Source organism: Pezoporus occidentalis, unplaced genomic scaffold (genome assembly GCF_034315485.1).
Source record: "Pezoporus occidentalis ecotype Australia unplaced genomic scaffold, CSIRO_AGI_Poc_V1 ctg152, whole genome shotgun sequence".
NCBI classification, from domain to species: domain Eukaryota; kingdom Metazoa; phylum Chordata; class Aves; order Psittaciformes; family Psittacidae; genus Pezoporus; species Pezoporus occidentalis.
The window spans coordinates 1,577,204-1,600,873 of record NW_026913339.1 but is presented as its reverse complement, the minus strand read 5'-3'; the positions used below and the strand labels follow the sequence as shown (position 1 = coordinate 1,600,873).

Sequence of the window (23,670 nt, the reverse complement as noted above, 5' to 3'; positions counted from 1 at the left end):
TAAAAAGATAGCACATTTTCACATCTTGAGCAGTAAGCTTTACAACAAACCAGCCATCCCACTGTACCTTACCTCTCAGCCTATATGATGAAGTAGTATGGGTAAAAACAACAAAAAAATCTGAGTTATTATCACCCTCCAATAGTTACAGCTTAGAGGCCAAGAAAGATAGCATGTGCACGAGAAAGCAACATGTACTTTATGGGCAAAGCTGATACACTGCAAGACACAGACTTTCTAATGATATTTTTATGATCTGATATGTGCTATTTCCAAATATAAATTTCTTCATGAGAATTCTTGTTTCCTGCAGGTTCCTTCTCAAGCTTATTAAAAAACATTTGTATATTTGTTTAGATCTTAATAAACTTACTTAATTTTCATATTGATGACTTAATTCTTGCCGCTAGATACTTAACATATGACTATAACTGCATTTCAGTAGGAGATTAAGTACAGAATCGAGCACACCTGATACGAGTCTTGCCTCACTTCAACAAAAAATTAGAATTAGTAGCAATTATAATCATCCTGTTTAGCCAGATCTTAATACAGAAAGTCACTGTAATAAGGTGATTTTGGTGATTAATAGATTGTTACAAGATTTTATTTTTTTTTTCTAGAGTCAAAATGAATCAATGCACTTCAAGTTTTTATTGTTATCAGTTTCAAACTTCAAACTTCAGGCTTAGCATTTAAATATTGGATAAAACATCTTAAAGAAAGTAGCTGCACTGTAGAATGAAAGTGATTTTTCACTGCAAAATACTGGCTCATCTAAGCCAACTATTTTTTTTTTTCTTTTGCATATTTTAATAAACCCAAAATTGCTGGTCAAAAGAGCAGCATATTCACCTACATATCCTACAAACCATTTTTGGAACCTTGCCCTAGGTTTGGAGACAGAAGCATCTGCCTCTGTTCTGCTGATTTCAGTCATGTTCTTCAGCATAAGTTTCCCACACCAAAGGTGAAAACCCTGAACTACCTAGAGATTTACTCCTCTGAACTGTGCAATTTCCAGGAGTTTTTGTTAGAATTCTGTTAGCTATGCAAAATGAAACAACCAAATATTCAAAGAGAAGACCTGAAATTCAAGTATGCCTGGATTAAGCCACCTAGTTATTACCAGTTTCAGCTGGGATAGAGCTCATTTTCTCCCTAGGGGCTGGTGCAGTGCTGTGTTTTGGATTCAGTCTAAGAACAATGCTGATAACACACTGATGTTTTAGTTATTGCTCAGTAATGCTTACCCTGATCAAAGACCTTTCAGTTTCATGCTCTGCCAGTGAGGAGAGGAACAAGAAGTAGAGAGGAAGCAGAGACAGAACACCTCACCCAAACTAGCCAAAAGGGTATTCCATACCACGTCATGCCCAGTATATAAACTGAAGGGAGTCACCTGGAAGGCCCAGATTGCTGCTCAGGCTGGGCATCAAGTCAGCAGGTGGTGAGCAATTGAACTGTGCATCACTTGTTTATTCCTTCTTCTTTCTATTTTCTATTATTATGATTGTTGTTGTATTATTATATTTTACTTTAATTTCAATTATTAAAGATGTATTTAAATAGGAGAAATTTCAAGACTGGATAGAGATTACAAAGCCTTTTAGTATTTCCCATCTCACTACTTCCAAAAAGCTTTGCAAGTTAACACAAATGCTCTCTTTTTAAAAGCGTACATTTTACTAGAAAACCTAAAAGCATACTGTAACATAAGGAAAACTTGCACTACAATTCTAACTTTAAAAAAGTATTTAGAGAAATTCCAACGCTTTTTATGAAATTATTTTCATCCTTGTATAGTTATTTACAAATATTTAAATAGGAACAATCATTGAATACAGAAGTAAATATATTTCTCTATTTTCATGTAATTATTACTAATTTGTGGCCTTACATATCCAGAGGTCCCCTCCTCCAACAAGTTCTTTAAAATTATTTCAATTTCTTTTCCCAGAAAAAGAAAACAAACAACACAACAGTTCTTAAGAAGGTGCTTATATTAGCCATACATTGTGTTGTACATTAAATGATTTTCTTGCATCGAAGGATCAGCATATAAGCAGGTGGACTACAGCTACTTACATCCATTCCAAATAAAATGTTCCTGTTTCTCTTTGAGCATGTAGCTTGGCTTGTTGATACACCTCTGATGTCTCTGGTTGGCAAAGACCCAGCTGTACAATGTCAGGAAATGGCTGCCGTCCAAGGAGGTGCCCATTTAAGGACAGAAATTCCTGGAAGTTTTCACGTACTGTGCTATCCTATGTACAGAGCAGAGAATATCTGATACCACAGAAGAGGATTTATTTCCTAATCCCCTTTTTTTCATTTTCTATACAGCTAATATTCTTACAGAAGCACTTAATTCTATTTTTCTAATTAGTTTTATTAGCAAGTACATATGACAGACTGAAATATTTCATTTTCCTGTTCAGGAAAGCATATTATCCTTATTTTTCAAACAAAGGATATTGGTGACAGTCATTTACTCAATAAGCAGTCAATATAACAGACTGTTCCGAGCAGCCAACAGAATTCTACATCTCAAAAGCAGACTGCTATATGCATCCACCATTAGGCATTGCTCTCCACCTTAGTTACTGAGTTCCATGGTCAATTACTTGGGCACACACTGAAGTTACAACTAAAACTGGGAACTAAGTTTTCTTAATTTTTCTCTTCTCCAAGTTACAGTTTAACTTAGTACTGGTTTTATGTTTCAGTTTTTTAAGCTTTCTACGTATCTGCCATATATACATACATACAACAAAATGCAACTACAAAATAAATGATCAGTCTGTTACAAATACATTATTTTTTAACTTTTAGTATCATACCTTTTGGTCCAGGATTGAACTATATTCTACATATTCATGAATCAGATGAGCAGGCCCTACCAATTCAGTTTTAGCTCTAATCCAATCTAAAGAAAACATAAGATCACGGAGTTCCTGCAAGAAATAAAAATCCAAGTTCAAAGTATAAGTTTCACAACAGATTCTACTTAAGAGGAAGAAGAAAAGCACAGGAAATACATTAGGTATTTAATATGCTTCAGTTCAACTGTCTCTAGTTAATAACTTAGGCAGTTTCCTTCTTTCATGCATGTTAGGCAGGTATGGAAATTGTGGGTATAAAAGACTAAGCTTGTGATTTATGGACTGCTCTTTGATACAGCTAGTCAGAGAAGACATGGGGGTACAAAGCAGAACTTGACTTGAAGCACACAAGACCTGGTTTAAGATAAAACTCTGAAAAAACTTCTAGTTCAGACTAGCAAAGATCACTCTGCTAATACTGATCTGTTGTTCTTTCTAACAGATACTGAATTTAGATTTAACAAAAAAAAAATGTTATAGTTGCATTTAACTTAGAAAAAAAAAGAACGTTATTTAAAAGGCAATCTGAAACTGCAAATAGAATTATGACAATAGAATACTTCATTTGGAAGGGACCTACAAAGATCATCTAGTCCAACTGCCTGGCCAATTCAGGGCTGATCAAAAGCTTTGCCCAAAAGTGCATTGCCCAAATGCTTCTTAAAACAGGCTTGGGGCATTGAACATTCCTCTAGGAAGCCTGTTAAGAGTGTTGAACCACCCTCTCAGTAGAGAAATGCTTCCTAATGTCCAGCCTAAACCTCACCTGGTGCAGCTTTTAAGCATTTCCATGTGTCCTATCCCAAGGAGAAGAGATCAGAACCTCCCTCTCCACTTTCTGTCCTCAGTAAGCTGTAGAGAGCAATGAGGTCAGCCCTCAGCCTCTTTTTCTCCAAACCAGACACTTCCAAACTCCTCAGCTACTCCTCAAAGGACACTCTTTTCAGCCCCCTCACCAACTTTGTTGCCCTCCTCTGCGTGCATTCAAGTACCTTCAAATCTTAAATTGAGTGGCCCAGAACAGCACACTGTACTTGAAGTGAGGCTGCACCAACGCTGAATACAGCAAGATAGTCACTTCTCTTGAGCAGCTAGTTTTACTGTCTTTATGCACCTCAGGATGTAGTTTGCCCTCTGGGCTGCCAGGACACACTGCTGACTCCTGTTGAGCCTGCTGTCAACCAGCACCACCAGATCCCTTTCTGCAGCACTGCTCTCCAGCCACTCCTCTCCCTGTTTATACTTGTGTCCATTCTAGGTGTAGAATCCAGCATTTGGACTTCTTAAATTTCACCCCATTAATTGCTGTCCAATCCTCCAATCTATCTAGGTCCTTCTGAAAGGCCTCTTGTCCCTTAAGAGAGTTAACAGCACCTCCGAGTTTAGTACCATCATCAAACTTGCTAATGGTGCATTCAACTCAAAATCATTGACAAAAATACTGAAAAGGGCTGGCCCTTAAATTGCAATCTGAGGAACACCAGTGTATCCTCTCATCTCACAGTTGGATGACTTATCCAGAAAGATGCTGTGGGGGACAGTATCAAAAGCCTTATTAAAATCCATTAAAAAACTACATCTACTGTAGTTAAGCCTGGGTTTTCAAGAAGAGTTAGAGAAGATTTCTTAGCAAAGCTTCTTAAAAAGGAAAAGAAAAATACAAGCCATTATGATACAAAATACAAAAATTTCTTAAGAACTGGTTGAAAAGATAAGACACAAAAGGTAGAAATACACTAGTTTTCATAACAGACACTGAATATCAGCGGAGTGCCTAAAGGACTTTATGTTGAGTGTTTACCTATCTGTTCCAAAGCCTGAGAGAAGAAAGGTTCAAGGGAGAAAAAGCTAGCGTGAGAGAAAGGCTACATGGGTCAAGAAGGGAAACAGAGGGCACTAGTCAGAACTCACCTTCTGCATGTTGGCACCCGCCATATGGTACGCTAGGAAGTTGTACCAGTACATGCAATCCTCTTGAGATGGAACAGGTGTATTAAGTTTGTAGTATTTCTTGTACTGATTTACGATGTTTTTATGTAGCTCCTGCAATGTGAATCAAAACACTTAACTATCAGTTAACACTATACCAAGGTATGAATTAGTTTCAGTATTGAGAAAGTATTATTAATATTATACTGTATATAGTTTTGAGGAATAATATTACTATTACTTCTTGATTGTAGTACATCAATTAATAAAACAAGAAAAGCTTACTTTCCAAAACTGTACACTTTACCTAATTTGTCATTTAAAACTTCTCCAGAAACATTCTCTGGATATCAAAAGACAGAAAAGCAAGCTGTTAACCTTCCTTCTCAGGCTGAGAACAGCTATCAAATCACTCTTCACATTAAACGTGGATAGCTGACAAAAAAAAGACCCTTACATATATAAATCTAAAGCAAGTGTAAGAACTTGCCTTTTCTTCATATCTACTCTTTTTGCCCTGTCCTTCAGAACCAATAAATTTATTTGGTACAAGTTATAGGTCCACTCCCTGCAAGTATTGCCTTAAATTGAAAATAGCATTTCTCTGTATTGAAGAAGAAACTTGCTATTCTGGTAGGGTCTTGATGCATTTGGAATTATCAGTGGGACATTCCATCTCCTGCTGGAAATGTCTTGACAGAAAAATTATGGATATAGAATCTTCTCTCTGTTTAGTTTCTTAGCTCCAAATGGAACCATCAGGAAATCACTCCACAGTTTCAAGCTGAAAATAAATTGTTTTAATTAGTCAGCATTAAGTTTAACTGCATTGTGGACCTATTCTATGAACCTACTCTGGACACCATTTAACAAAGCAACATTTTCTGAAGAATACCTAGCTTTGGAGAATAAAGTGAATAGATCAGCCAATACCCTACCTGAAGCTGATTGCGATTCTTCTCTGTAAGAAAGTCAAGCTGAAGATCATGTAAATAATAATGAAATGACTTCCCGTTACGATCACAGAACAACAGCGATTTGTTAACAAATTCCTGTAGTATATCTTCAACTTCTTCAGTTTCCATATCCCAAAGAATACAGAGAACCTAAAAAAGCACATTAAGACAGAAAAGAATCAGAACTAAGGGGAAATATGACTTGCATGAACATCATAACAGGCTACCAATTAGCTGACAACAAAACACATGCTAATAGATACTGAGTTTATTACAAATGGTAATATATCTATAACTTACCAATTGTTCCATACCAAACTACAGAACAGATAATACTAGTTAACCCATCTTTTGTCTATGTGTGCTGATTTATGGTGATCTTATCTTTTTCTTAAGTGAAACAAATTTCACAAAGCAGTTTTTAAGCCTTTAGAGAGCTCAATTACAATCTAATTTACAAGCTGTATATGGAATGCACATTAAACTTCAACATTATGAATACATTTGTTCAGTTGCAATTTTTTTGTTTCACTACTGACAATAAAAGTCATGATGCAATAACGGACCTGACCTACCCGATCTAGCAAATTACTATTAAGTTACATACAGCAGAAGTTATACACAACAATTACAAATTATATGGATTCTTTAAAGTTATTTGTTGTACCTCACTAAAAATGCTGGGATTTCTACATTGCTGCCATTACCTTAGTAGGTACTTTAACATCTTTTGGGAGGATAGAGAGGTCTTTATAGTAGTCCTTGTAATTGTCATTCAGTTGCTCAACACTTATGGACATTGCTTCATCAAGGGCTTCATAATCATAAGAAGAAGATTTTCTTATTCTTTTAAACTGCTTATTCTGCAGCTGTTTGAGATAGTATTCCCAGCGACTAGGGAAGTCTCTTAACAATGCACCTATCAAGGATATCACAAGAGGAGAACCTGAAGGAAAAGATTAAATTAATCTTAGAGGTTTTCAGGAACACAATCCCATGGTTAGTCAAGAGACTGAATAAATCAGATAATTTTCCCAATATGTTGATTAAATTCTTGAGGTGTGGAGAAGAGACAAACAAAACCCACCAAAATCAAGTGTTAACAGGGGATCAGGGAGAAGATACTCTGAAAAAAACTGCTTGAAAATGAATATGAAACACTCCTATTTAGTTAAAAAGTATTTACACAGCATTTCTGTTTTACTTAAGGTGCACAGTATTAAAGCATGTTCACTCCTCCATTTTTAAGTCAAAACCTAGAAGAAAAACATACATTCAGTGCTAAATGAAATGTTTTAAGAGTGGTAAGTATACCTTTGCACTCTCTTACAAGGCAGTTAGCTTGTTCTGGCAATTCTGATATTTTCGTATTCACAAATAGGGATAAAATCTCCAGTCCTTTCTCATGTGCTAATCCACTTTCCACATGAACCTCGTATTTATTGCCTAGACATAGAAACATGGAAAAATTAGAAAAAAAAAAAAAATCCTATGAAATTGAGAGTATTTTCCAAGCAAAATCTGGAGCAAAGGACCTAGCTCATGATTTTTTGTATAGTTTTTTTTATATGCTTAGTACTAAGAAGACTATAAATTCCACTATCAGAATCAAGTTTGCCTTATAGAGACAAAAAATTTAGACTATAATCTAAGAATTAGAAATGTATTATGGGCACATTGTAGCACTGACTACTTAATAGTATAATCACCCTATAGCAGCAGTGTTGCAGAGGTTAATTCATCCTGCTGAGAATCATTGCACTCTTCAGTGTAGACATACAACTTTCAAGGTAATATATAACATTTTCTTCACAAAGAGCATAAAGTCTTGCAGGGCAGAATTTTAAAACTTGCGCACAAGTTGACAGACACAGATTTTATCAGATTCTTTAAAAAAAAAAAAACAAAAAATCACAGGAACAAATTGCATACATATACACACAAAACCCGTGGTGCAGGACAGAAAACTGTTCCTTACCTGCCACAGCATCTGTCACGCTCCTGTCCCTGCTGGTGATAAGAACCTGACATTGGTTATCAAATGCTTTTAATACCCAGGAATCCCAAACATCATCCAGGATCAAAAGAGATCTAATGCAAGAAGAAATATTGTAGATTTCAGATCAGCTGTCAGTGCTAAAATACAGTATTACAATCTTAATAATGAAAGAAAATTTTCAGAATTTACAAATGTATCACTGAAGAAATTCTTTATATAAATAAGTAAATTATCTTATTCCTCTTATGAAGGAATTGTCTCGGATGCTGAGGTTCTTTTTACATAAGCAACATTTTATAGTGACTACCTATTCAAATCCTATGGCTAGTCACATTTCTAGGTTACTATACAGAATCTCACCATAATAATGTACCTACCTGTATCTAACAGAGAAGTTACTCAAAACTGGTTTTAAAATGTTCCAAGGGAGCAAGAAGTCAAAAGGATTGGCTAGCAAATACATTTATGAAACAGAATAGCAGTTATTTGCATTCTGTGTGCTTTGCGGAGGACAGAAAAGTTACTGAAACTAGATCTTACAACTTGTTTACATGTACTGCCCTTTTTTGGTCTTAAGGAATAGACTTTTCAAGCTATACCAGTCTCTAGTTAAATTGTATAATTGTCACTGAAGCATGCCAAGACATTTTTCTTCAGCTAAACGATGCCTATGATATCAATGATTATAAATTAGGATTTTATTCTTTATGAAGGATACACATTATGCCACATTTTCAAAGTTGCATATGTCTTGGATACCCATATCTCATTTTTATACAGTTTTGCTATTAACACTTTTTGATAAATCAAAGGGGTTTACAAGAGTACTATCATAGCCATAAATGACTCAGTTTGTGGTACACAAATACAGTATTGTATTACACATCTGCCACTAGCATCTATTTACCTTTCAATTTTTGTACACTTATCTGAACTTACTTATTCTTTTATCATATGTAAGTCAGTAATTTTGAAAATTTTAACAGGAATGCTTATTAAATAATTAAATTTCTAGAACTACTCATAGCTTCACCCTGAGTAACACTTCCTAATTATTTGCAGTAAAACAGGAAAAGGGGAAGCAAGAAGAGTATTAAAAACAAAAATACACACCAGAGAGATATGTAAGCACAACACAGACACCTTAGATGATGAGACCAAAGATAATCTGCGAAGTTTTATCAGTTAAAAAAATAGTGATTTATTCTACTGACATAACCTGTGATATTTGCGTAGCATCAGCAAACGAAGACGATCTTTAGCCTCCTCAATGTTAAGTGGTGGTCTCTGTGAAAGAGTGGAGTCATGTTCTAATCTACTGCAGAGATTCTGAAGTTTTATTAGGAGTCCTGCTTTGTCCTGTTTTCCAACAGAAACCCAGTGAACTCCTCCTGGAAAATAACCTAACAAGAAAAGCAATATTAATCATGCTATACACTTAATATCAGAAATATTTAATAGCAACTTACTATAGCAATCAATAACTCGATTTCAATTAAAATATAAAATTTTATAGCCTATTGGAAACCAGCCTTACAAATTCACCATTAACACAGAAGGATGGTTCTACAAGACCACTATTTTTCAAAGAACAGGTTCTATAGGGCAAGTTCCCACAGAGAATTCACACCATCACTGATGCTGTCACCCTTCCTCTCTGTATGCCTTCCTGCCTATCCCTTTACAATCCCTGCCGCATTCACCTTCCTAGTAGTCAGACTTAACATTTACTTTTATAATGCTCTACTACTGCAGGAGTTCAGTTTGGTATGTGAATATCATCCCAAAATGGTGAACAAGAAGGCATCTAGAAGAGTCAGCTGTAGCAGAAGATGCTGTAGTCTCTATCCCTAGATCAAGTTTTCTAATGCCCAAGTCCCTCTTTCTCCTCAGTGTCCTATGGTGGGGGAAGAATAATCATTAAATGGTTTCACTTCTGATCTGCTTTACGCTAAAGTGATACTAGTGTAATCAATCCACAAATGCTTGCCATTATAAAAATATATGCAAAAGTTAGAGTAAGATTTTTTAAACTCATGTAACAAGGAGAACAGTCTAACGACTTAATGAGCAATGCCCAAAATTAGATATGATGCTTCTACTCTCATAAGCCAAAGCAGAATCCAAAGTAAAGAGCTATTCGGAATCTTTTCTCATAAATTCATAAAAGACTTAGTGACCTAGAGCACTGAATGGTTATGAAACCTGCGAGTTGCAAGGAAACGTTTCAGAAGCACCTAAGGAATTTAGAAACCTAATTCCTAAGTTACTTTCAAGATTACATATGATACTTCACCATTTATGTCTAATACGCATACACCTGTAAAAAAATAGACATGTTTTTCTAAAAGTACCTTCCAAGAGATGATGATCCCTTAAAGCTTCTGCTGTTAAGACAGTCTTCCCACAACCTGCCATTCCATAAACCGTGACCCAGCCTGGATCACTTCCCAAGCAGCACAGCTTCTGTTTAATAGCATCTACCAGTTCTGGACGAGTGACAAACACAACTGGTCTCTGTGGTACACCTCCTTCACAGAGAACTGTCTTAACTGAAGTTAAAAAATGAGAAACATGAAAATGAGAAATAACTTCTAAATGTGATGCCTCTTCAAACCAAACTGAACAACTCCCCACCCCAACAACACTACCCCCACCTCATGTCCCATACAAATGTCCTGAAAACTACTCGACTCACAGCACCAAATACTGAAAAAATACTGCTTTTTAGAAATAAATTACTTAACAGGCAACTAACCTCCCACTTACAGTAGTGTTCCAATTACTAACTACATACAAGGCAAGCTAGTTAGATCAATCCCTAGAAGTGAAAAGATAATTAACAGCTCCAGCAGAAACTGTGGTAAACACAAGAGCTCTGCTATACCCCAAAATCAAGTCACTTTCTCAGCCAGGTTAGTGACGCATGGATGCAGCAGAAAAGAAAGCATGCTTTGTAAAGCTTTTACTTAGGAATTAACAACAGCACAGCATTGTGGTTTAAGCAAGACTTCCTTTCATTTAAGCTAAGATAGCATGACTTGCAAAGGAGCAGGTAAAGCATAGCAGGAAAGAAAATGTGCACTTTATCACAAAGTGGCCATATGCAGTGCAGTATTATACTGATAAACTCTGGTAATTCTTACTTGGGTAATCAAAATTCCACATGCCTGTGATACGTCTTAAAATGTAGTGTGCCAGTAAATATGGCAGTTACTTACTTGTAGTTAGACAGCTCCTCCCACTAGAAACTACCAATTTATTTCATGTCAGTCAAAGATGATACAGATGACAAAATAGGTAAAAGTTGGGAATTTATGTAGGGTAACTAAAACATCTGGCGGAGAGAATTAACAACCTAATAACTAGATCAGCTATTGGAATGTAGGCTGAGAGACTACAGACCTCTCTTCAAGATAAGCATAAAAATTTTGGAGGCTACAACACTTTATGTTAAATTCAACTTTAATACATACAGTAAATCTTTCTTTCACATACAACAAAAATGTTACAATTTAGAGAAAATTGCGAGAGCTTCAGGTTTCCCTCTTAAAATACACATTAATTATATGAACATTTTCCAGATAAGCTACAAAAGTAAACTGTTGTTAACTTGCCTGACATATTAAATATATAAAATACAGAAAATACTACTACCACTACAACTATTACAACACCAAAACAAGTGAACACACCAACTACTCCTTTTTCACTGGAACAGGTATTACAGACAGTCACTTACGAAGGAATAAAAAAGGCAACTAGTCTTTATTTTCATGCACAGAGATTGCTGTAGTTACACTGACCGTGTGAAGTCATTCCATCCATCGAACTCTTTCTGTTACCAGAGGAGACAGCAGGGATGCCGTCCTGAAGAAGTGCAGCAAGATCACAGTATCCTTCATGAAGTAGTGCATTATAGAATGATCTATATGAATTATTATCTTTTGTAAGAATAATGTTTATTAGCATTGCTGCTCGCTCCTTCTGTGTATTCTAGGGAATAAAAAAACACCCCCAAAACCAACAAAACATTAAAATTGATATTATACAGAACTAAGAGGCCTTAGAACTTGTCTAATCTATCACTCTGTCAATTATAGACCATTTATAGTTCCAGAAACAGCCTTCAACTTTGACCAAGCCCTTAACTCAATACTATGAAGTGCAATAAAAACTGTGTGCTAAGCATAGGTTTAAGAATTTCCTGAATCCAGAAATGAGACAGCAACTACTATTTTTAAAACAATGACATAACATGTGAGTAGACTAGGAAGATAAAAAACAGCAAGAGACAGTTCTACCTGTTGTTTTACTCTCTCCTCCTCCTGTAATGTTAGCACTTCGTCAGAAATCATACGATCCATAATATAGGAAGTCTTGATGTCTTTTTCCAGTGCTTGGCGATTCATAAGTAAATAATTTCTACTCTTGACATCCATATTTCTTCAGTGTGAAAAAGAGGAGGAAGAACCAGAACATAACTTACAAGTACAAGGAAAAAAGTTTTAAAACAGCTTATGAATTCTTGTTTTGAACTCATAAAAAGTAGCACAGCATCTGCATTAGCGGAAGACAGAGTGAATCTTCAGGCAAGCTCATATTACAAACTGCAGAGAGCTAAAAAATTTAGTTGTTTTTACCTTCTGCCTTGACAAAGAGACTTGCTTACCTGTTATATGAATTTAATTATACTGTTTATGACTCATACTGTTTATGAGTAGTCTAGCTCAGCTAAACAGTACAGTAGCATCGCAAAAAACACTGGGGAAATCTAATACTCTTTCAACAGAATAAAAAAGGTGTATTAAAAGTTAAGTTGCAATAGTTCACAAACTACTGTGGATTTTAACAGTATTCTTGAAACACTGCTTAGATGTCATATGCTACCATGTTTAATAAAACTATACAGCTGAGTGTTGCTGTAATTAATCTGGCTATGATATTTCTCTGATTGCTCCACCTGGACGCATATAAAGTGGGTATAAAAAGCATTTCAATCTTTATTACACGCATACTAAAACTTATGTGCTCACTACATGAATGGAAGTTTTCATTTAAAAAGCAGATATGTACTACTAATTCTGAAAAAAAAAAGAAGAAAATCTGAGTCGCTTTCCACATTTCTATGAATTTATGAACAATTGCAGACGTAAAGAATCACAGCCTGTGCAGTCTAGGAACTTCCTAAATGTCTCCATGAAAGAAATTTTCTCCCCACCCACTACATCCCTCAAATTTTTGAAGTCCTTGGATCATGTGAGCGGGACAACAGGATGAGAAAGACAACTGGTCTCATGGCCAACATCACTGGGCAGAACTATAACAGAAAATAAAATTCCAGTATACCAAATCCCATGAGATAAACTTGATGTTGTCTCCAAGTTCAGGACTTCATACAGGTACACTCACATCTTGACACATGATGGAAGATGGAGCACTCAACACTGCCAGTGACTGAGCCACACCTTCCTCGTCAGCATTTGATATATAACTATAAACTTGCATTCTTCCTCTCTGTCCTTAAAAAACATAAGTGCCGAAGTCAAGAGGAGAAAACTATTGCCTACTACACAAAGGTTTTCTAGAAGCGATCAGCTGTGAGTCCCAAATGATCTCCCCGATCACACAATCCTGCACAATGACCAAAGGCTCCATAGGCAATTGCAAACTTCACGGAGCAACTACAAAGCTGCCTGCAGAAGCGCTCACCTTCTTCACTCCTTCCTTCAGGAGCCGGGTAGATGCAAAACAGCTGCCTTTGGAGCAGCCCACGCCGGAGCGCCTCTTTCGCCGTACTCACCGAATAATCTATTTTCACTGAAAATGAAGGGATTAAGAAAGTCTTACACCCTTCCCTGACCCCACGGTACCGCTCAGGAGTGGGAACGGGAAGGCTCCGCAGTCGAAAAAACGTCCAGGTTAAAAATAACTAACTAAATGATAATTAAGCCACCAGTGAGGCAAATACAAAACAAAAGCACCTCGCGAACAAAAAACAAAGGCTTACCTCAGACCCAGACACGCCTCGCCATTACCAGCCGCAGGGAGAAGGAAACAGAAACCGGAGCGCTCAAACCAACCGCCAGCCCGGACAGGGAGCTCTGCCCGGCCGCTACCACAACCTGCCCCCGGGTCAGGGGAACAAGCCATCTCTCAGGCACACAGCTCGGGGCCGCGGGATGCAGTCAGCCTCAATCCCGCCCTACCTTCTCCGTCCTCTTCCCTCCCCGCCGACTCACCTGGCTGGCAGCGCGGCCGTCTGCAGCCGCCGGCAACAACTTCTCGCCTCACCCTGAGAAACCACTACCCCGCAGCAGGGAAGCGGCGCGTCCCGACTACTTCCTCCTTCCGGGCCCGGGGGTGGGATAAGGGCCGACTCGGCCCACTCCTGTCCGCAGCAGCCGCCAGCAGCGCGGCCCCCACCCCGCGCGGAGCACAGCCCGGCGCGCCGGCGCAGAGCCTAGTCGGCCGGTAGCGGGAGCGCGCCTGACGTGGCGGGAGGAGCTGCCTGCCGTTCCTAACAGCTCTGACGGGTCGTGCGACAGGCGCTAGCCCGGGACGGAGGTATAGCCGCCGGGCGTGTGAACTTGGTCACGGCAGGGTAGAACCGCCCCCCCGCCCTGCAACTGGGGCCGGAGGAAGCCTCCAGGGTACGGAGGGTGTCCGCGGTGTGCCGGGGTGCCCGGCTGCTGAGGGAGGGGGAACGGCAGCTCTAAGCGCTGCAAGGCGGTGGCGTCGTGGGAAGAGTGGTGGTACCGGGGCTGGGTGGTGTCCTGCAGGCCTGCTCCTGGGCTGTGGGAGTTTCCTGGAAGCCTGGGGCGGAGGGAGAGCCGCAGTCGGTCTCTTTCGGTGCCCTGGGCCGGGCGCAGGCAGGGCAGGAAGAGTATGAGAGGCTCGGGGGCGTCTATGGGGAGCTCGTCTGTCCCCACTGCACGGGGCTGTGCTCTTGTCTTTTTAAGGCTGATTTGTTGCTCCTGTATTGAACTATTTTCCTACCTACCATTCAGATCTCTTTTAAATTTTAACTTCGTAATACGTGCTCTCAATCCCAAAGGTGTTTTAAATGTTATAAAACAATATTTTTGATTTGGGTTTGGGGGGGGGGGGGAAGGGAGGGGGAAGGGAGGGAGCCAGAGGTGGTTTATTTCCTACAGGTCAAGCTCAGAGCACACTTCTAGTACTGACTTGCAAGCAGCTCTCAGTTTCGTGCCCTGTGACAGATTAAATTTTAAACAATGCCTTTTATGCCTGTGTGTGATTATGTAAGTATCTCTAATGTTTAAATAGTCGTATTTTGACAAGTGACAAAATGGTGGCAGAAAGAAGTACAAAGTTTTTGTCTCAAATTGTGCTAAACTGAATCTGCCAAGGCTCTGGTCTATTTTGAGCAGCATGGTGGCAGAATTAGACTTAAAAATTCCACTGTCTCCTACTTGGTTGATTAGAACATGAGGTTGTGTACTCTTTGAAACTGGAGATTCATATTGCTTGAATTCTATTCAGACCTTCAAAGATGAAATTATGGCTTTCCTTTTACCTAGGTGCAGCATTTAATTCATCTTCTCTATTTCTCTATTAACTGAAGTCTGTGGCTTTATGGATGACTGTCCTGGGTTCAGCAGTAGCAGTCATGTTTCTCCTTCGTGGTAGCTGGTGCAGTGCTGTGTTTTGACTTCCAGCCTGGGAACAGTGCTGGTGATACCAATGTTTTCGGTTGTTGCTACGTGATGTTTACCCTGACCAAGGACTTTGTGAGGCTCATGCTCTGCCAGGGAGGAGGGGAAGCCGGGAGGAAGCAGAGACGGGGTGCCTGACCCAGGCTAGCCAAGGAGGTATTCCATACCACAGCACGTCATGCCCGGGGTGGGGGGTAACTGGGAGTTACCCGGAAGGACACGGGCTTCTGGGTGGGACTCGTTTTCTTGGCCGGTGGTATCATATTCTCTTCCCTTGTTATTTTCTCTTATCACTGTTGTTGGTAGTAGCGGTGGTGATTTGTGTTGTACATTGGTTGCTGGACTGTTCTTGTCTCAACCCGTGGGAGTTGCACTCTTTCGATCCTCCTCCCTGTTCCTCCGGGAGCAGGGAAGGGGAGAGCCCCGGGGGGGGGAGCCCTCGATTGCTCTCAGCCCAGCACCACTCACTGGGAGTGAGTGAACAAGCTGTCTGGCTAGGGTTTAAACCACAACAACAACATGGAATCATTACAACAGATTTCTAAGTTAAAGTTTGATTTGCAATCCCATTTTTTTAAAATGAGGAAGTTCATTTTCCCATTTAAAGTGGAGTAGATAATAATTTAAGAAAATCTACGAGTAAAACAGGATAGTGAAATTGCTGATGAAATAGTGATGAAATTGTGACAGTAATCAACTATAAAAAGGAATATGCTTTCAGTCCCAGATTTTTAAATATATCTTGAAGATGGCTTACTGTACAACAGGTGACTTATTTCTGGAAAGGTAAAAATAGCTAAAGTTTGAGAAGTCAGCTCAGTCTGAGAAAATATGAAAGTGGTGCTCTGTAGTATAGAAAACATTTCCACAGTGTCTTATGAAAGTATTATGACACTTCACAAAAGTTCATATAACTAGAAAACATAGTAAACACTGCAGGAAACACTTTTTGGGTGTAACTAAAGGGCAAAATGTTATATTTGAGGATATTTAGAAGTAAGTAGTCCTCTCTGGTTTTGTTTTTTCCCTAGAACTCTTTTGCTTCTGCTTGTTTTAAAACACAAAATGTCTGAAGTTAAGCAGAGGAATAAAAGTATTTCTTCATCGAAGAAGAATGAAGGGTCACAAAAGGTTGAGACGCAAAGTAACTGTGAGAACCTGGTAAGTCCCAGGACCAGCAATAATTGGAGTTCCTTTTGGATGGACTCACGGACAAACTTGAGCATGATTTCCCTTGCTGTCTGCCTGGTGCTGACCTGGTAGGTAACCTTCTAAACTGGATTTTAATGTTTTCTTTTGTATTCCATACTGTTAAATCATGGACAATATGATTAGTTACATTTCCTAAAGTTAGAAAGATCAAGGAAGGAATGGCAGTACTCCCAAGTGTGGAAGCATCAGTGTACAGTAAGAAAGTATAGAAGCTTGATCTGTTCTATCATGTTGAAAGTTTAAAAGTTGCCTTGCTCATGAATTCTAAATACCTGCTTTGGAGACTACATCTAACTGTTAAGAGCAACTTAATCTGACAATAAGTACAACAAGGCTCATTTGGCAGGTAATAATTCAACAGTAGAAGTGAAGTAAGGTTTTATGTAAATAATTTGCTCAGCAGGATGGTAAATTGTTCATTGGGGGAGTCTTCAAATAAAGGTCAAATATCTTTGTAAAGGATGTTTTAGAAGATCTTAGCATCAGTACCTTAGTTCCATCAGAAACTAAGCTTCATACAGAAATAATTAAATTCTCAAAACTCTAGGATAAGAAATTAGTCCCAATTATTACACTTCATCTTAATTTTCAGATTGACATCTAAAATTTGTTCTTATTTTCTGCTTATATCTGGTTTGCATGCATCTAACTATCTATCATCATTAGCATTTTAGCTTTTACTAACTTAATCTGTATAGAATATTTTAGATCTTTTGAAACTTCTAATTGCTATTCAGTATACTAATAAATACCAATTTATGAAAGCACAAGTATTTTAAATAAACTCTATTATTCTAGGTAAAATCGTTGTTATGACTGTGAGGACCCCTCCATAGTCTACAATAAACCTTGTTTTGGGATTGACAATCCTCTAGCAAAATTCGGGGTTTTAGCTTGTTTGTCTTGCTTCTTTTTTAACTGAACAAAGTACTTTCAGTTACTGTGAATTTAGGAGCTTTCTAAGCTGTATCTAGAATGTATATAAAGTACAGGATTGAGGTCTTTGCTGCCTTCATTATAACAGTAACTATACAATCTTTGCTGCAGTGCACCTTATGATCTTGGATGGTTGCAGTTAAACATAAGAGTTAACCAGCCTTTCTAAATCCAAAGGCTTCTGTGCATCATTTTATGATGCTTTGCAAGAAAGTCAAATTAACTTTTTGTATTTTATATCCATGTTAGGTTAAATAGTACTTTATCAATAACATGTATTGTAAGATGATGCATTTTGAGCATGTAATGCCCTATGTCAGCTGTCTTATTGGACATTTTTCCTGTTTGAATGGCATGCAGCATAAGAAGCAAGCACATCTATGGCTGATGCCTTATTTTTCCACCTCTGTAGGTGTGTGCGTATATATACATATATAACTTCAGTATGAAGACAGATCAACTTCATTAAATTCTAGTTTGTTTTTTTTTTTTCTCTCATGTATTAATCTAGCAAATTCTGTGAACATAAATCCCTGCAGTAACAGACTGCTGTGAATCAGGTCCTAGAACACTTAATATATGTGACTTCTATAATTTTGTTTACTATTTATTTACTTGCACTTTGCAGGTTCCTGTTTCAGCAGTCAGGTCAATTTGCTGGTATGGAAAAAAAATATACTTTCTTACAGCAAGAAGCTGAAAAATTCCTGGATGTGGAAAATAAAGTTAACTTAATTTCTGAAAAGGTAAGCATTAACATCTTAATTGGATAACCTCTAGTGATTATATACCATTGTTTTACTTTTTTGTCATTTAGGTAAACTTAACTGACTGTCTTTAAATAAATTTTCATAATGTATTCTACTTACCTGTGAATAGGCCTTGGAGGGTATTTCTTGTGACTAAATATATCAATCCATACCATTGTTCAAGTATGTGAATATAGTGGTTGTATCTCAGTATTTTTTTTTAAGACACTAAACTATTTTCAGAAACTTGATTTATGCATATACTTCATGCTACCAGTACTGTTCTGTGTATAATTCTAAGATACTTAGTTTTGAAGAAAACGTATAGGAATTTTTATGTAGTAGACCTTCATAATAACATGAAGACATAATGAAGTGATAGAAATAATTTGCATTTCAACTTTATTTTCTTATCTGCTTGTGACATTATCAAGTGGAAAACTTGGGCTGGCTGCTGAATTATTTTGCAGATAATGATGGGAAAACAGTATGACTTATGCCAGTGAAGTTGTTCTAGTACTGAGCTTGTAGTGATGTCATTTATACATGATGTGATCTGGTTATTTATATACTACACATTGCAAGATGTTGCGTGGGATTTACGTAATGTGATATATTTTACAAAACAAAAAAACCCATGGAAAATAAGGGATTGACAACAAAGAAAATAGTGTGTTTTATAGAAATTCAACAACAAACATACGCTTTCCTGTGACTTCTTCATGCAAGGTTAATCAGCAATATTTTAAAGTTGAAGCATGAAAACAAATCACATAGGAGCTTTGTAACAAGTAATGTGGCTTCTAAGGGTCTTTATTCTCTGTTAAATGCAAATGGTTTTCTATCTTACTTTCATGAAGTAGACATGGACATTGTTTTATGTTACAAATGCAGCTTGAGTCTTCTGAAAGTATCCTCCAAGCAGCTGCCTTGCCTGTCTCTGTGATGACTGAGTTTGAGCAGGAAATATCTTCTCTTCATAACATCATAAATGATATTCAGAACAATGAGCGGACTCTCTCTCTAAAACTGCAGAACGTTAATGAGAGGTTCCAAAATGTCAGGAATTCCTGGAGAAGAAGCTTGAATGAAATGAACACTAACACCAGTGGCTTAAAATTGGAAGTGAAATCCATACGTACAAGAGTTACTTTCCAAATTAATGAAGTTGACCAAAGAATTAAATCCCTTTCAGAAAGAGTAAGAGATTTGGAAGACAGTACAGCCAGAAATATAAAAACACTAAAAAGGCAAGAAGATGGTGAATTCTCTAGAGTTGAGCAAAAGTTGGACTTGCACGCAGAGGCAGTTGAAAAGCTAGAACAACAACAGAATAGTCTGTCAGCCAAGGGCAGAGACCTGCATCAGGAACTTGCCAACTATGAACCTAAAATCGAGGAGTGCAAGACCCATTTGCCAGCAATTGAAAATGCTATTCACTCTATTCTTAGATTATCAAGTGAATTGCTAAGTATGGAGAAACAGATACAGGAGTTGACAACACAGCTATATACTGTGGAAAAGGATATGCTGAAATCCATTTCTGATACGGTGGCCATGCAAAAGGTTCTTGAAAGCATGCAGTACAACGACAGCATATTGAAAATTAAGGGTGAAATACTGGTTTTAGAAGAAAACATGCATGACATGAAAGTATCTTCAAAAGAAATAACTTCGGAAAGCTATAACTTAGAAAATGACCAGAATGGGGATAAGTGAATTGGGATTTACAGCTTTCATTGCTGAAAAACCACTTAATAATGTGACTCCAACATATGTTAAGGATAGCTGAAATATTGTCATTAATTTAAAAAGGCATTAGATTGAAAGGCAGACTTTTTATAAAGAGGCTAAAGAACAAGAAATATTTTTTTAAGGAGTATCATCTTAAGGATTATTTTAGCTTCTTTATTAAAAGTTTATTAGAAAGGAACTAGAAGCAAGATATTTAGCGCTAAAGGGGGGGGGGGGGAAGTCAAAACTGAAGACATCAGATTACAATTTACATTCAGTTTTCACTGCTTATTTTTTTATATTGTTACTTTTTGTATTGTATTCCATGGACAATTATATTACCATGAACAATTAAGTTCTTATTTCAGATACACATGTACTTTGCTTTTAATGTATTATATGCCATGTTTTTGTTGCTTACAATACAGACTTCTGAATGTCAGTTGTTACTGGTATCCACATTTTATTATGTGGAAGAACGCACCAAGTACATGTCTAACAGCTGCAGCTTAGATACAACAGCTTGACAGAAAGCGAGTACCCCTTATGGAGAAACTTGTACTGGTATTTATAAGCACAGGGTTACATAGCAGCTGGTGTTATAATTCATTTCCTTCACCCTGTGCAAATACCCTCCTCAGACCTAATTTCCATCTTTTTCAGACTTCCTGAAATCACAGGCATAGTTTTGTTCTGCCACTGAAGTTGTTGGACTACATGTAAACTGAAGTCCTTATTTACAGATCTTCCCGTTAGGTGGTTCTTCAGCATTTAATTTGAAAGTTTGGTGTGATCAGTCACTGAGTTTGTTGTTTGTTTTTTTTTTCTTGTTTGGTATTTGTGAGTTAGTTTTTTCTGGTGCTGTTAGAAACAAGTTTTAACTTTTGCAGAATGTTCTCTGTTAGACATTATGTGACATGTCTGGTATTGCTTTGCATTTCAAAGGGGAAAAAAGCCTCAACAGTGTCACTGACATTGTTTCCTGAAGTTTGGTGAACCAGGGGCTGCAGGAGCAGTTAATGAAAGCCATGGAGTTATGTGTTTGGGGGCTGGTAGTATCTAATTTATCCGTAGATCTATTACGTCTACTTATACAGGATGCAGTACTACCTGATGTGCCTGATAGCTGTTCACTGAAACTTGGATCTCAAGACCACCCTAAACTTGTGTCTACAGATGTCTGGTTTGATAATTTCCTACTTCTGAACTCCGGAAAGTAGGTTGCTTAGTAGACAGTATGAACCCACAACATTTGACTTAATTAGGCTAAAGTTATTCTGGCTGCATCCATTCATCTATCTAGAACTCTACTGAATTCTTCACTACAGTTAATGTTGCCCATTCAAGAGACTATTAAGCCAGCACTTCTCAATGTTATAAAGTCTTATCAGTTTCATCATACTTATTACATATGTACAGATTTGTATCTGTTTAGCCATATTCAAATAAAATATATTGCAGTTAATCACCCTGTCCTTGTGCATAATCTAATTCAGAATAAATTGTTTCTTTTCCAAATTCTACAGACTTACTGGGGATTGAACAGGAGTGTGTCACTTGGGTATTTTCCTTTCTTCTTCTCAAATATGAAACCCAAGCACCAATCGTTAAAAAAAACCACAAAGAAGTGAAGTAGCAAATGCTGCTAAAAATCTAGCTATAACATGAGTATCCCCTCATTATCACAGCTTTGATGGAGGGTTTTTCTATGAAATATTTGTGTCTTATTTTAGACAAAAGAGAACCATGCCTAATTCCTTCAGCTTTTCCTTCTGTGACCACCATGTTCAAAATACATATAATGATTACCAAAATAAAACCACATCAATTAATTATGATCCATGAGTTTTGGATAAAAGAATTTTGAAGTGGTCATCTTTCTTAAGTGTTTCTAAACTATGTGTGTCTTTCTAGATCACAGCTGTCACTGGCTTAATACAAAAGATTTCCATAAATCAGAAGATTGCATTTGATCTGTGGTTTCAGAGGTCATGCTGGAAAGTCATATAGTGCCTTCCTCCAATGGTTGTTGTAATAGAAAAAGTAATAATATCTGCATTTGTTATGGATACTGAAAAAAAAAAGCTTTTTTTTTTTGTGTTGCAACATTTCTTTCCCACAGACAGGGTTTGCATTTGGTTTCAATATCAGATTAGTAAGATACTGTATTAGATACAGCTTCAATTTTGATATATATTAAGCTACAAATCTTGTGAAATATTTCTGATTGTTTTCCTTTAGTGTGAAAAGACTTGGAACCTAATGGAACACCTGGAAGACCTTCAAGTAATTTCTCACATTAAACATCTGCAGGAAGATATTTATACAATGAAAGTGTGGTCTAACAGCATAATTAAAAACCAAGAAGAACTGCAGACTAATTTAACAGCCCTTTTTCATGCCATTTCAACTGTGGAACAGAATGCAGCTTCTGTAGCAAAAAACCTAGCTTTGACCATTGTGGCAGTAAAAACTGACATAAGGCGCATTTCAGGCCTAGTTTCAGATACTACTGCACTGACAGAAACTTTGCAAACACTAGAAGATAAAGTAGAAAAAGGTGAAAAGAAGACAGTAAAGAACATAGGGGACCTGCTTAGCAGCAGCATCGACCGAAGTACAAAACTACAAAGCGTGGCATCCAGTAACACAAGAAAAATTGAGCAAATTCAGACAGCGCTGTCTGAGTTAAGGAGTGATTTTAACAAGCATTCAGATAGACTTCTGAATCTTGAAGGTGACAGAGCAAAAGTTCTGAAGACAGTTACTTTTGCAAATGATTTAAAACCCAAGATGTACAAACTTAAAAAGGATTTTCCCATCTTGGCGCAGTTCATAAATGACCTAACACTGAGAATAGGAAGGTTAGTGGAGGATGTATTAAGGCGGGAGAAGGAAATTGCTTTACTGAATGAGAAACTGGCCAATCTAACAAGAGTTCAAACAGAGATCAAAATTATAAAAGATGAAATAACCAAGATTTCAGACATGAATCGATCACTGTGAAATGCCGCTGCCTAAAGAATAGCAGTTGGAGGAGTGTTAGCTCCATCATGTGTCGTACTCAGAAGGCAGTGTTTAAAGGCTTCTAGAAGTGCACCAAAACTGAACTAGAAATTTGTCCTCTTCCTCAGAAAAGGACAGTCATACTGATTTCAAGGGATAAAGTATAATGTGAGAAAAAAACAAACCATGTCTCTGTACATGTATTTGTCTTTCTGAAGGGTGTCAGGTGCTACATTTAATAAAATGCTTGTTTTGTACAATAAAAGTGTAAAAGCATAAAATCTTGTTCTTAAAGAGCTTTCTTTCATGAAGAAAGTAGGACCCAAAACCAACAAATCTTCAGCTTTCCTTTCCTGCTCCAAAGGAGGGAACAAAAACGTGGTTTCCATATGGAGTTAGAGTTAACCAGACTGCAGCAGCAATTTAAAAGTTGTCCTCTGTTATGCCTGTAAAATGCAAGGTTATGCTCTGAAAGACCTACCAGTGGCTTTTCCCCCACTGTTAAGGATTCTGTTCAGGAATCCTAATAATGTTAATGATTCACTGTTTCTTAGCCTGTGAAATACTATAGCAGGCAGCAGAACT

At 37.5% G+C, this 23,670-nt stretch overlaps 2 protein-coding genes across 8 annotated transcripts in view; one reads left to right on the top strand and one right to left on the bottom strand.

Annotated features, from left to right (window-relative positions):
• The window catches only part of APAF1 (apoptotic peptidase activating factor 1), a 31,118-nt gene extending 16,930 nt beyond the window's left edge, over positions 1-14,188 (bottom strand). For 3 of the 5 annotated variants that reach the window (XM_062611345.1, XM_062611348.1, XM_062611349.1), the window contains exons 1-12: positions 13,482-13,961; positions 12,074-12,215; positions 11,576-11,765; positions 10,124-10,321; positions 8,989-9,172; positions 7,749-7,861; positions 7,085-7,216; positions 6,478-6,716; positions 5,753-5,920; positions 4,797-4,928; positions 2,844-2,957; positions 2,089-2,267 (exon numbers count right to left, since the gene is read on the bottom strand). In XM_062611345.1, the coding sequence (XP_062467329.1) occupies positions 2,089-2,267; positions 2,844-2,957; positions 4,797-4,928; positions 5,753-5,920; positions 6,478-6,716; positions 7,085-7,216; positions 7,749-7,861; positions 8,989-9,172; positions 10,124-10,321; positions 11,576-11,765; positions 12,074-12,211 (1,787 nt within the window). In that variant the 5' untranslated portion in view covers positions 12,212-12,215; positions 13,482-13,961. Of the gene's footprint in view, positions 1-2,088; positions 2,268-2,843; positions 2,958-4,796; positions 4,929-5,752; positions 5,921-6,477; positions 6,717-7,084; positions 7,217-7,748; positions 7,862-8,988; positions 9,173-10,123; positions 10,322-11,575; positions 11,766-12,073; positions 12,216-13,481; positions 13,962-14,011 lie in introns of those variants that run through there. The other 2 variants (XM_062611346.1, XM_062611347.1) reach the window with 2 other exon arrangements.
• Positions 14,189-14,310: 122 nt separating this feature from the next.
• Positions 14,311-23,366, top strand: IKBIP (IKBKB interacting protein). 3 transcript variants are annotated; one of them, XM_062611339.1, is made up of 4 exons: positions 14,311-14,422; positions 16,480-16,707; positions 18,225-18,342; positions 19,240-20,107. In XM_062611339.1, the coding sequence occupies exons 2-4, from the start codon at positions 16,514-16,516 to the stop codon at positions 20,062-20,064; spliced, it is 1,137 nt and encodes a 378-aa protein (XP_062467323.1). In that variant the 5' UTR covers positions 14,311-14,422; positions 16,480-16,513; the 3' UTR covers positions 20,065-20,107. The 3 variants fall into 3 exon arrangements, with proteins under 3 accessions (XP_062467323.1, XP_062467324.1, XP_062467322.1); XM_062611340.1 differs by lacking the exons at positions 14,311-14,422; positions 19,240-20,107 and adding exons at positions 14,429-14,521; positions 22,321-23,366; XM_062611338.1 differs by lacking the exon at positions 14,311-14,422 and adding an exon at positions 14,429-14,521.
• The last annotated feature ends 304 nt before the right edge of the window (positions 23,367-23,670 follow it).

Bases quoted from the DNA above. Each gene is read 5' to 3' on its own strand.
- IKBIP (XM_062611339.1), top strand. From the start codon at position 16,514: ATGTCTGAAGTTAAGCAGAGGAATAAAAGTATTTCTTCATCGAAGAAG. The intron at 16,708-18,224 runs GTAGGTAACCTT...TGCACTTTGCAG, and splicing joins GTCTGCCTGGTGCTGACCTG to GTTCCTGTTTCAGCAGTCAG. The intron at 18,343-19,239 runs GTAAGCATTAAC...TTACAAATGCAG, and splicing joins TTAACTTAATTTCTGAAAAG to CTTGAGTCTTCTGAAAGTAT.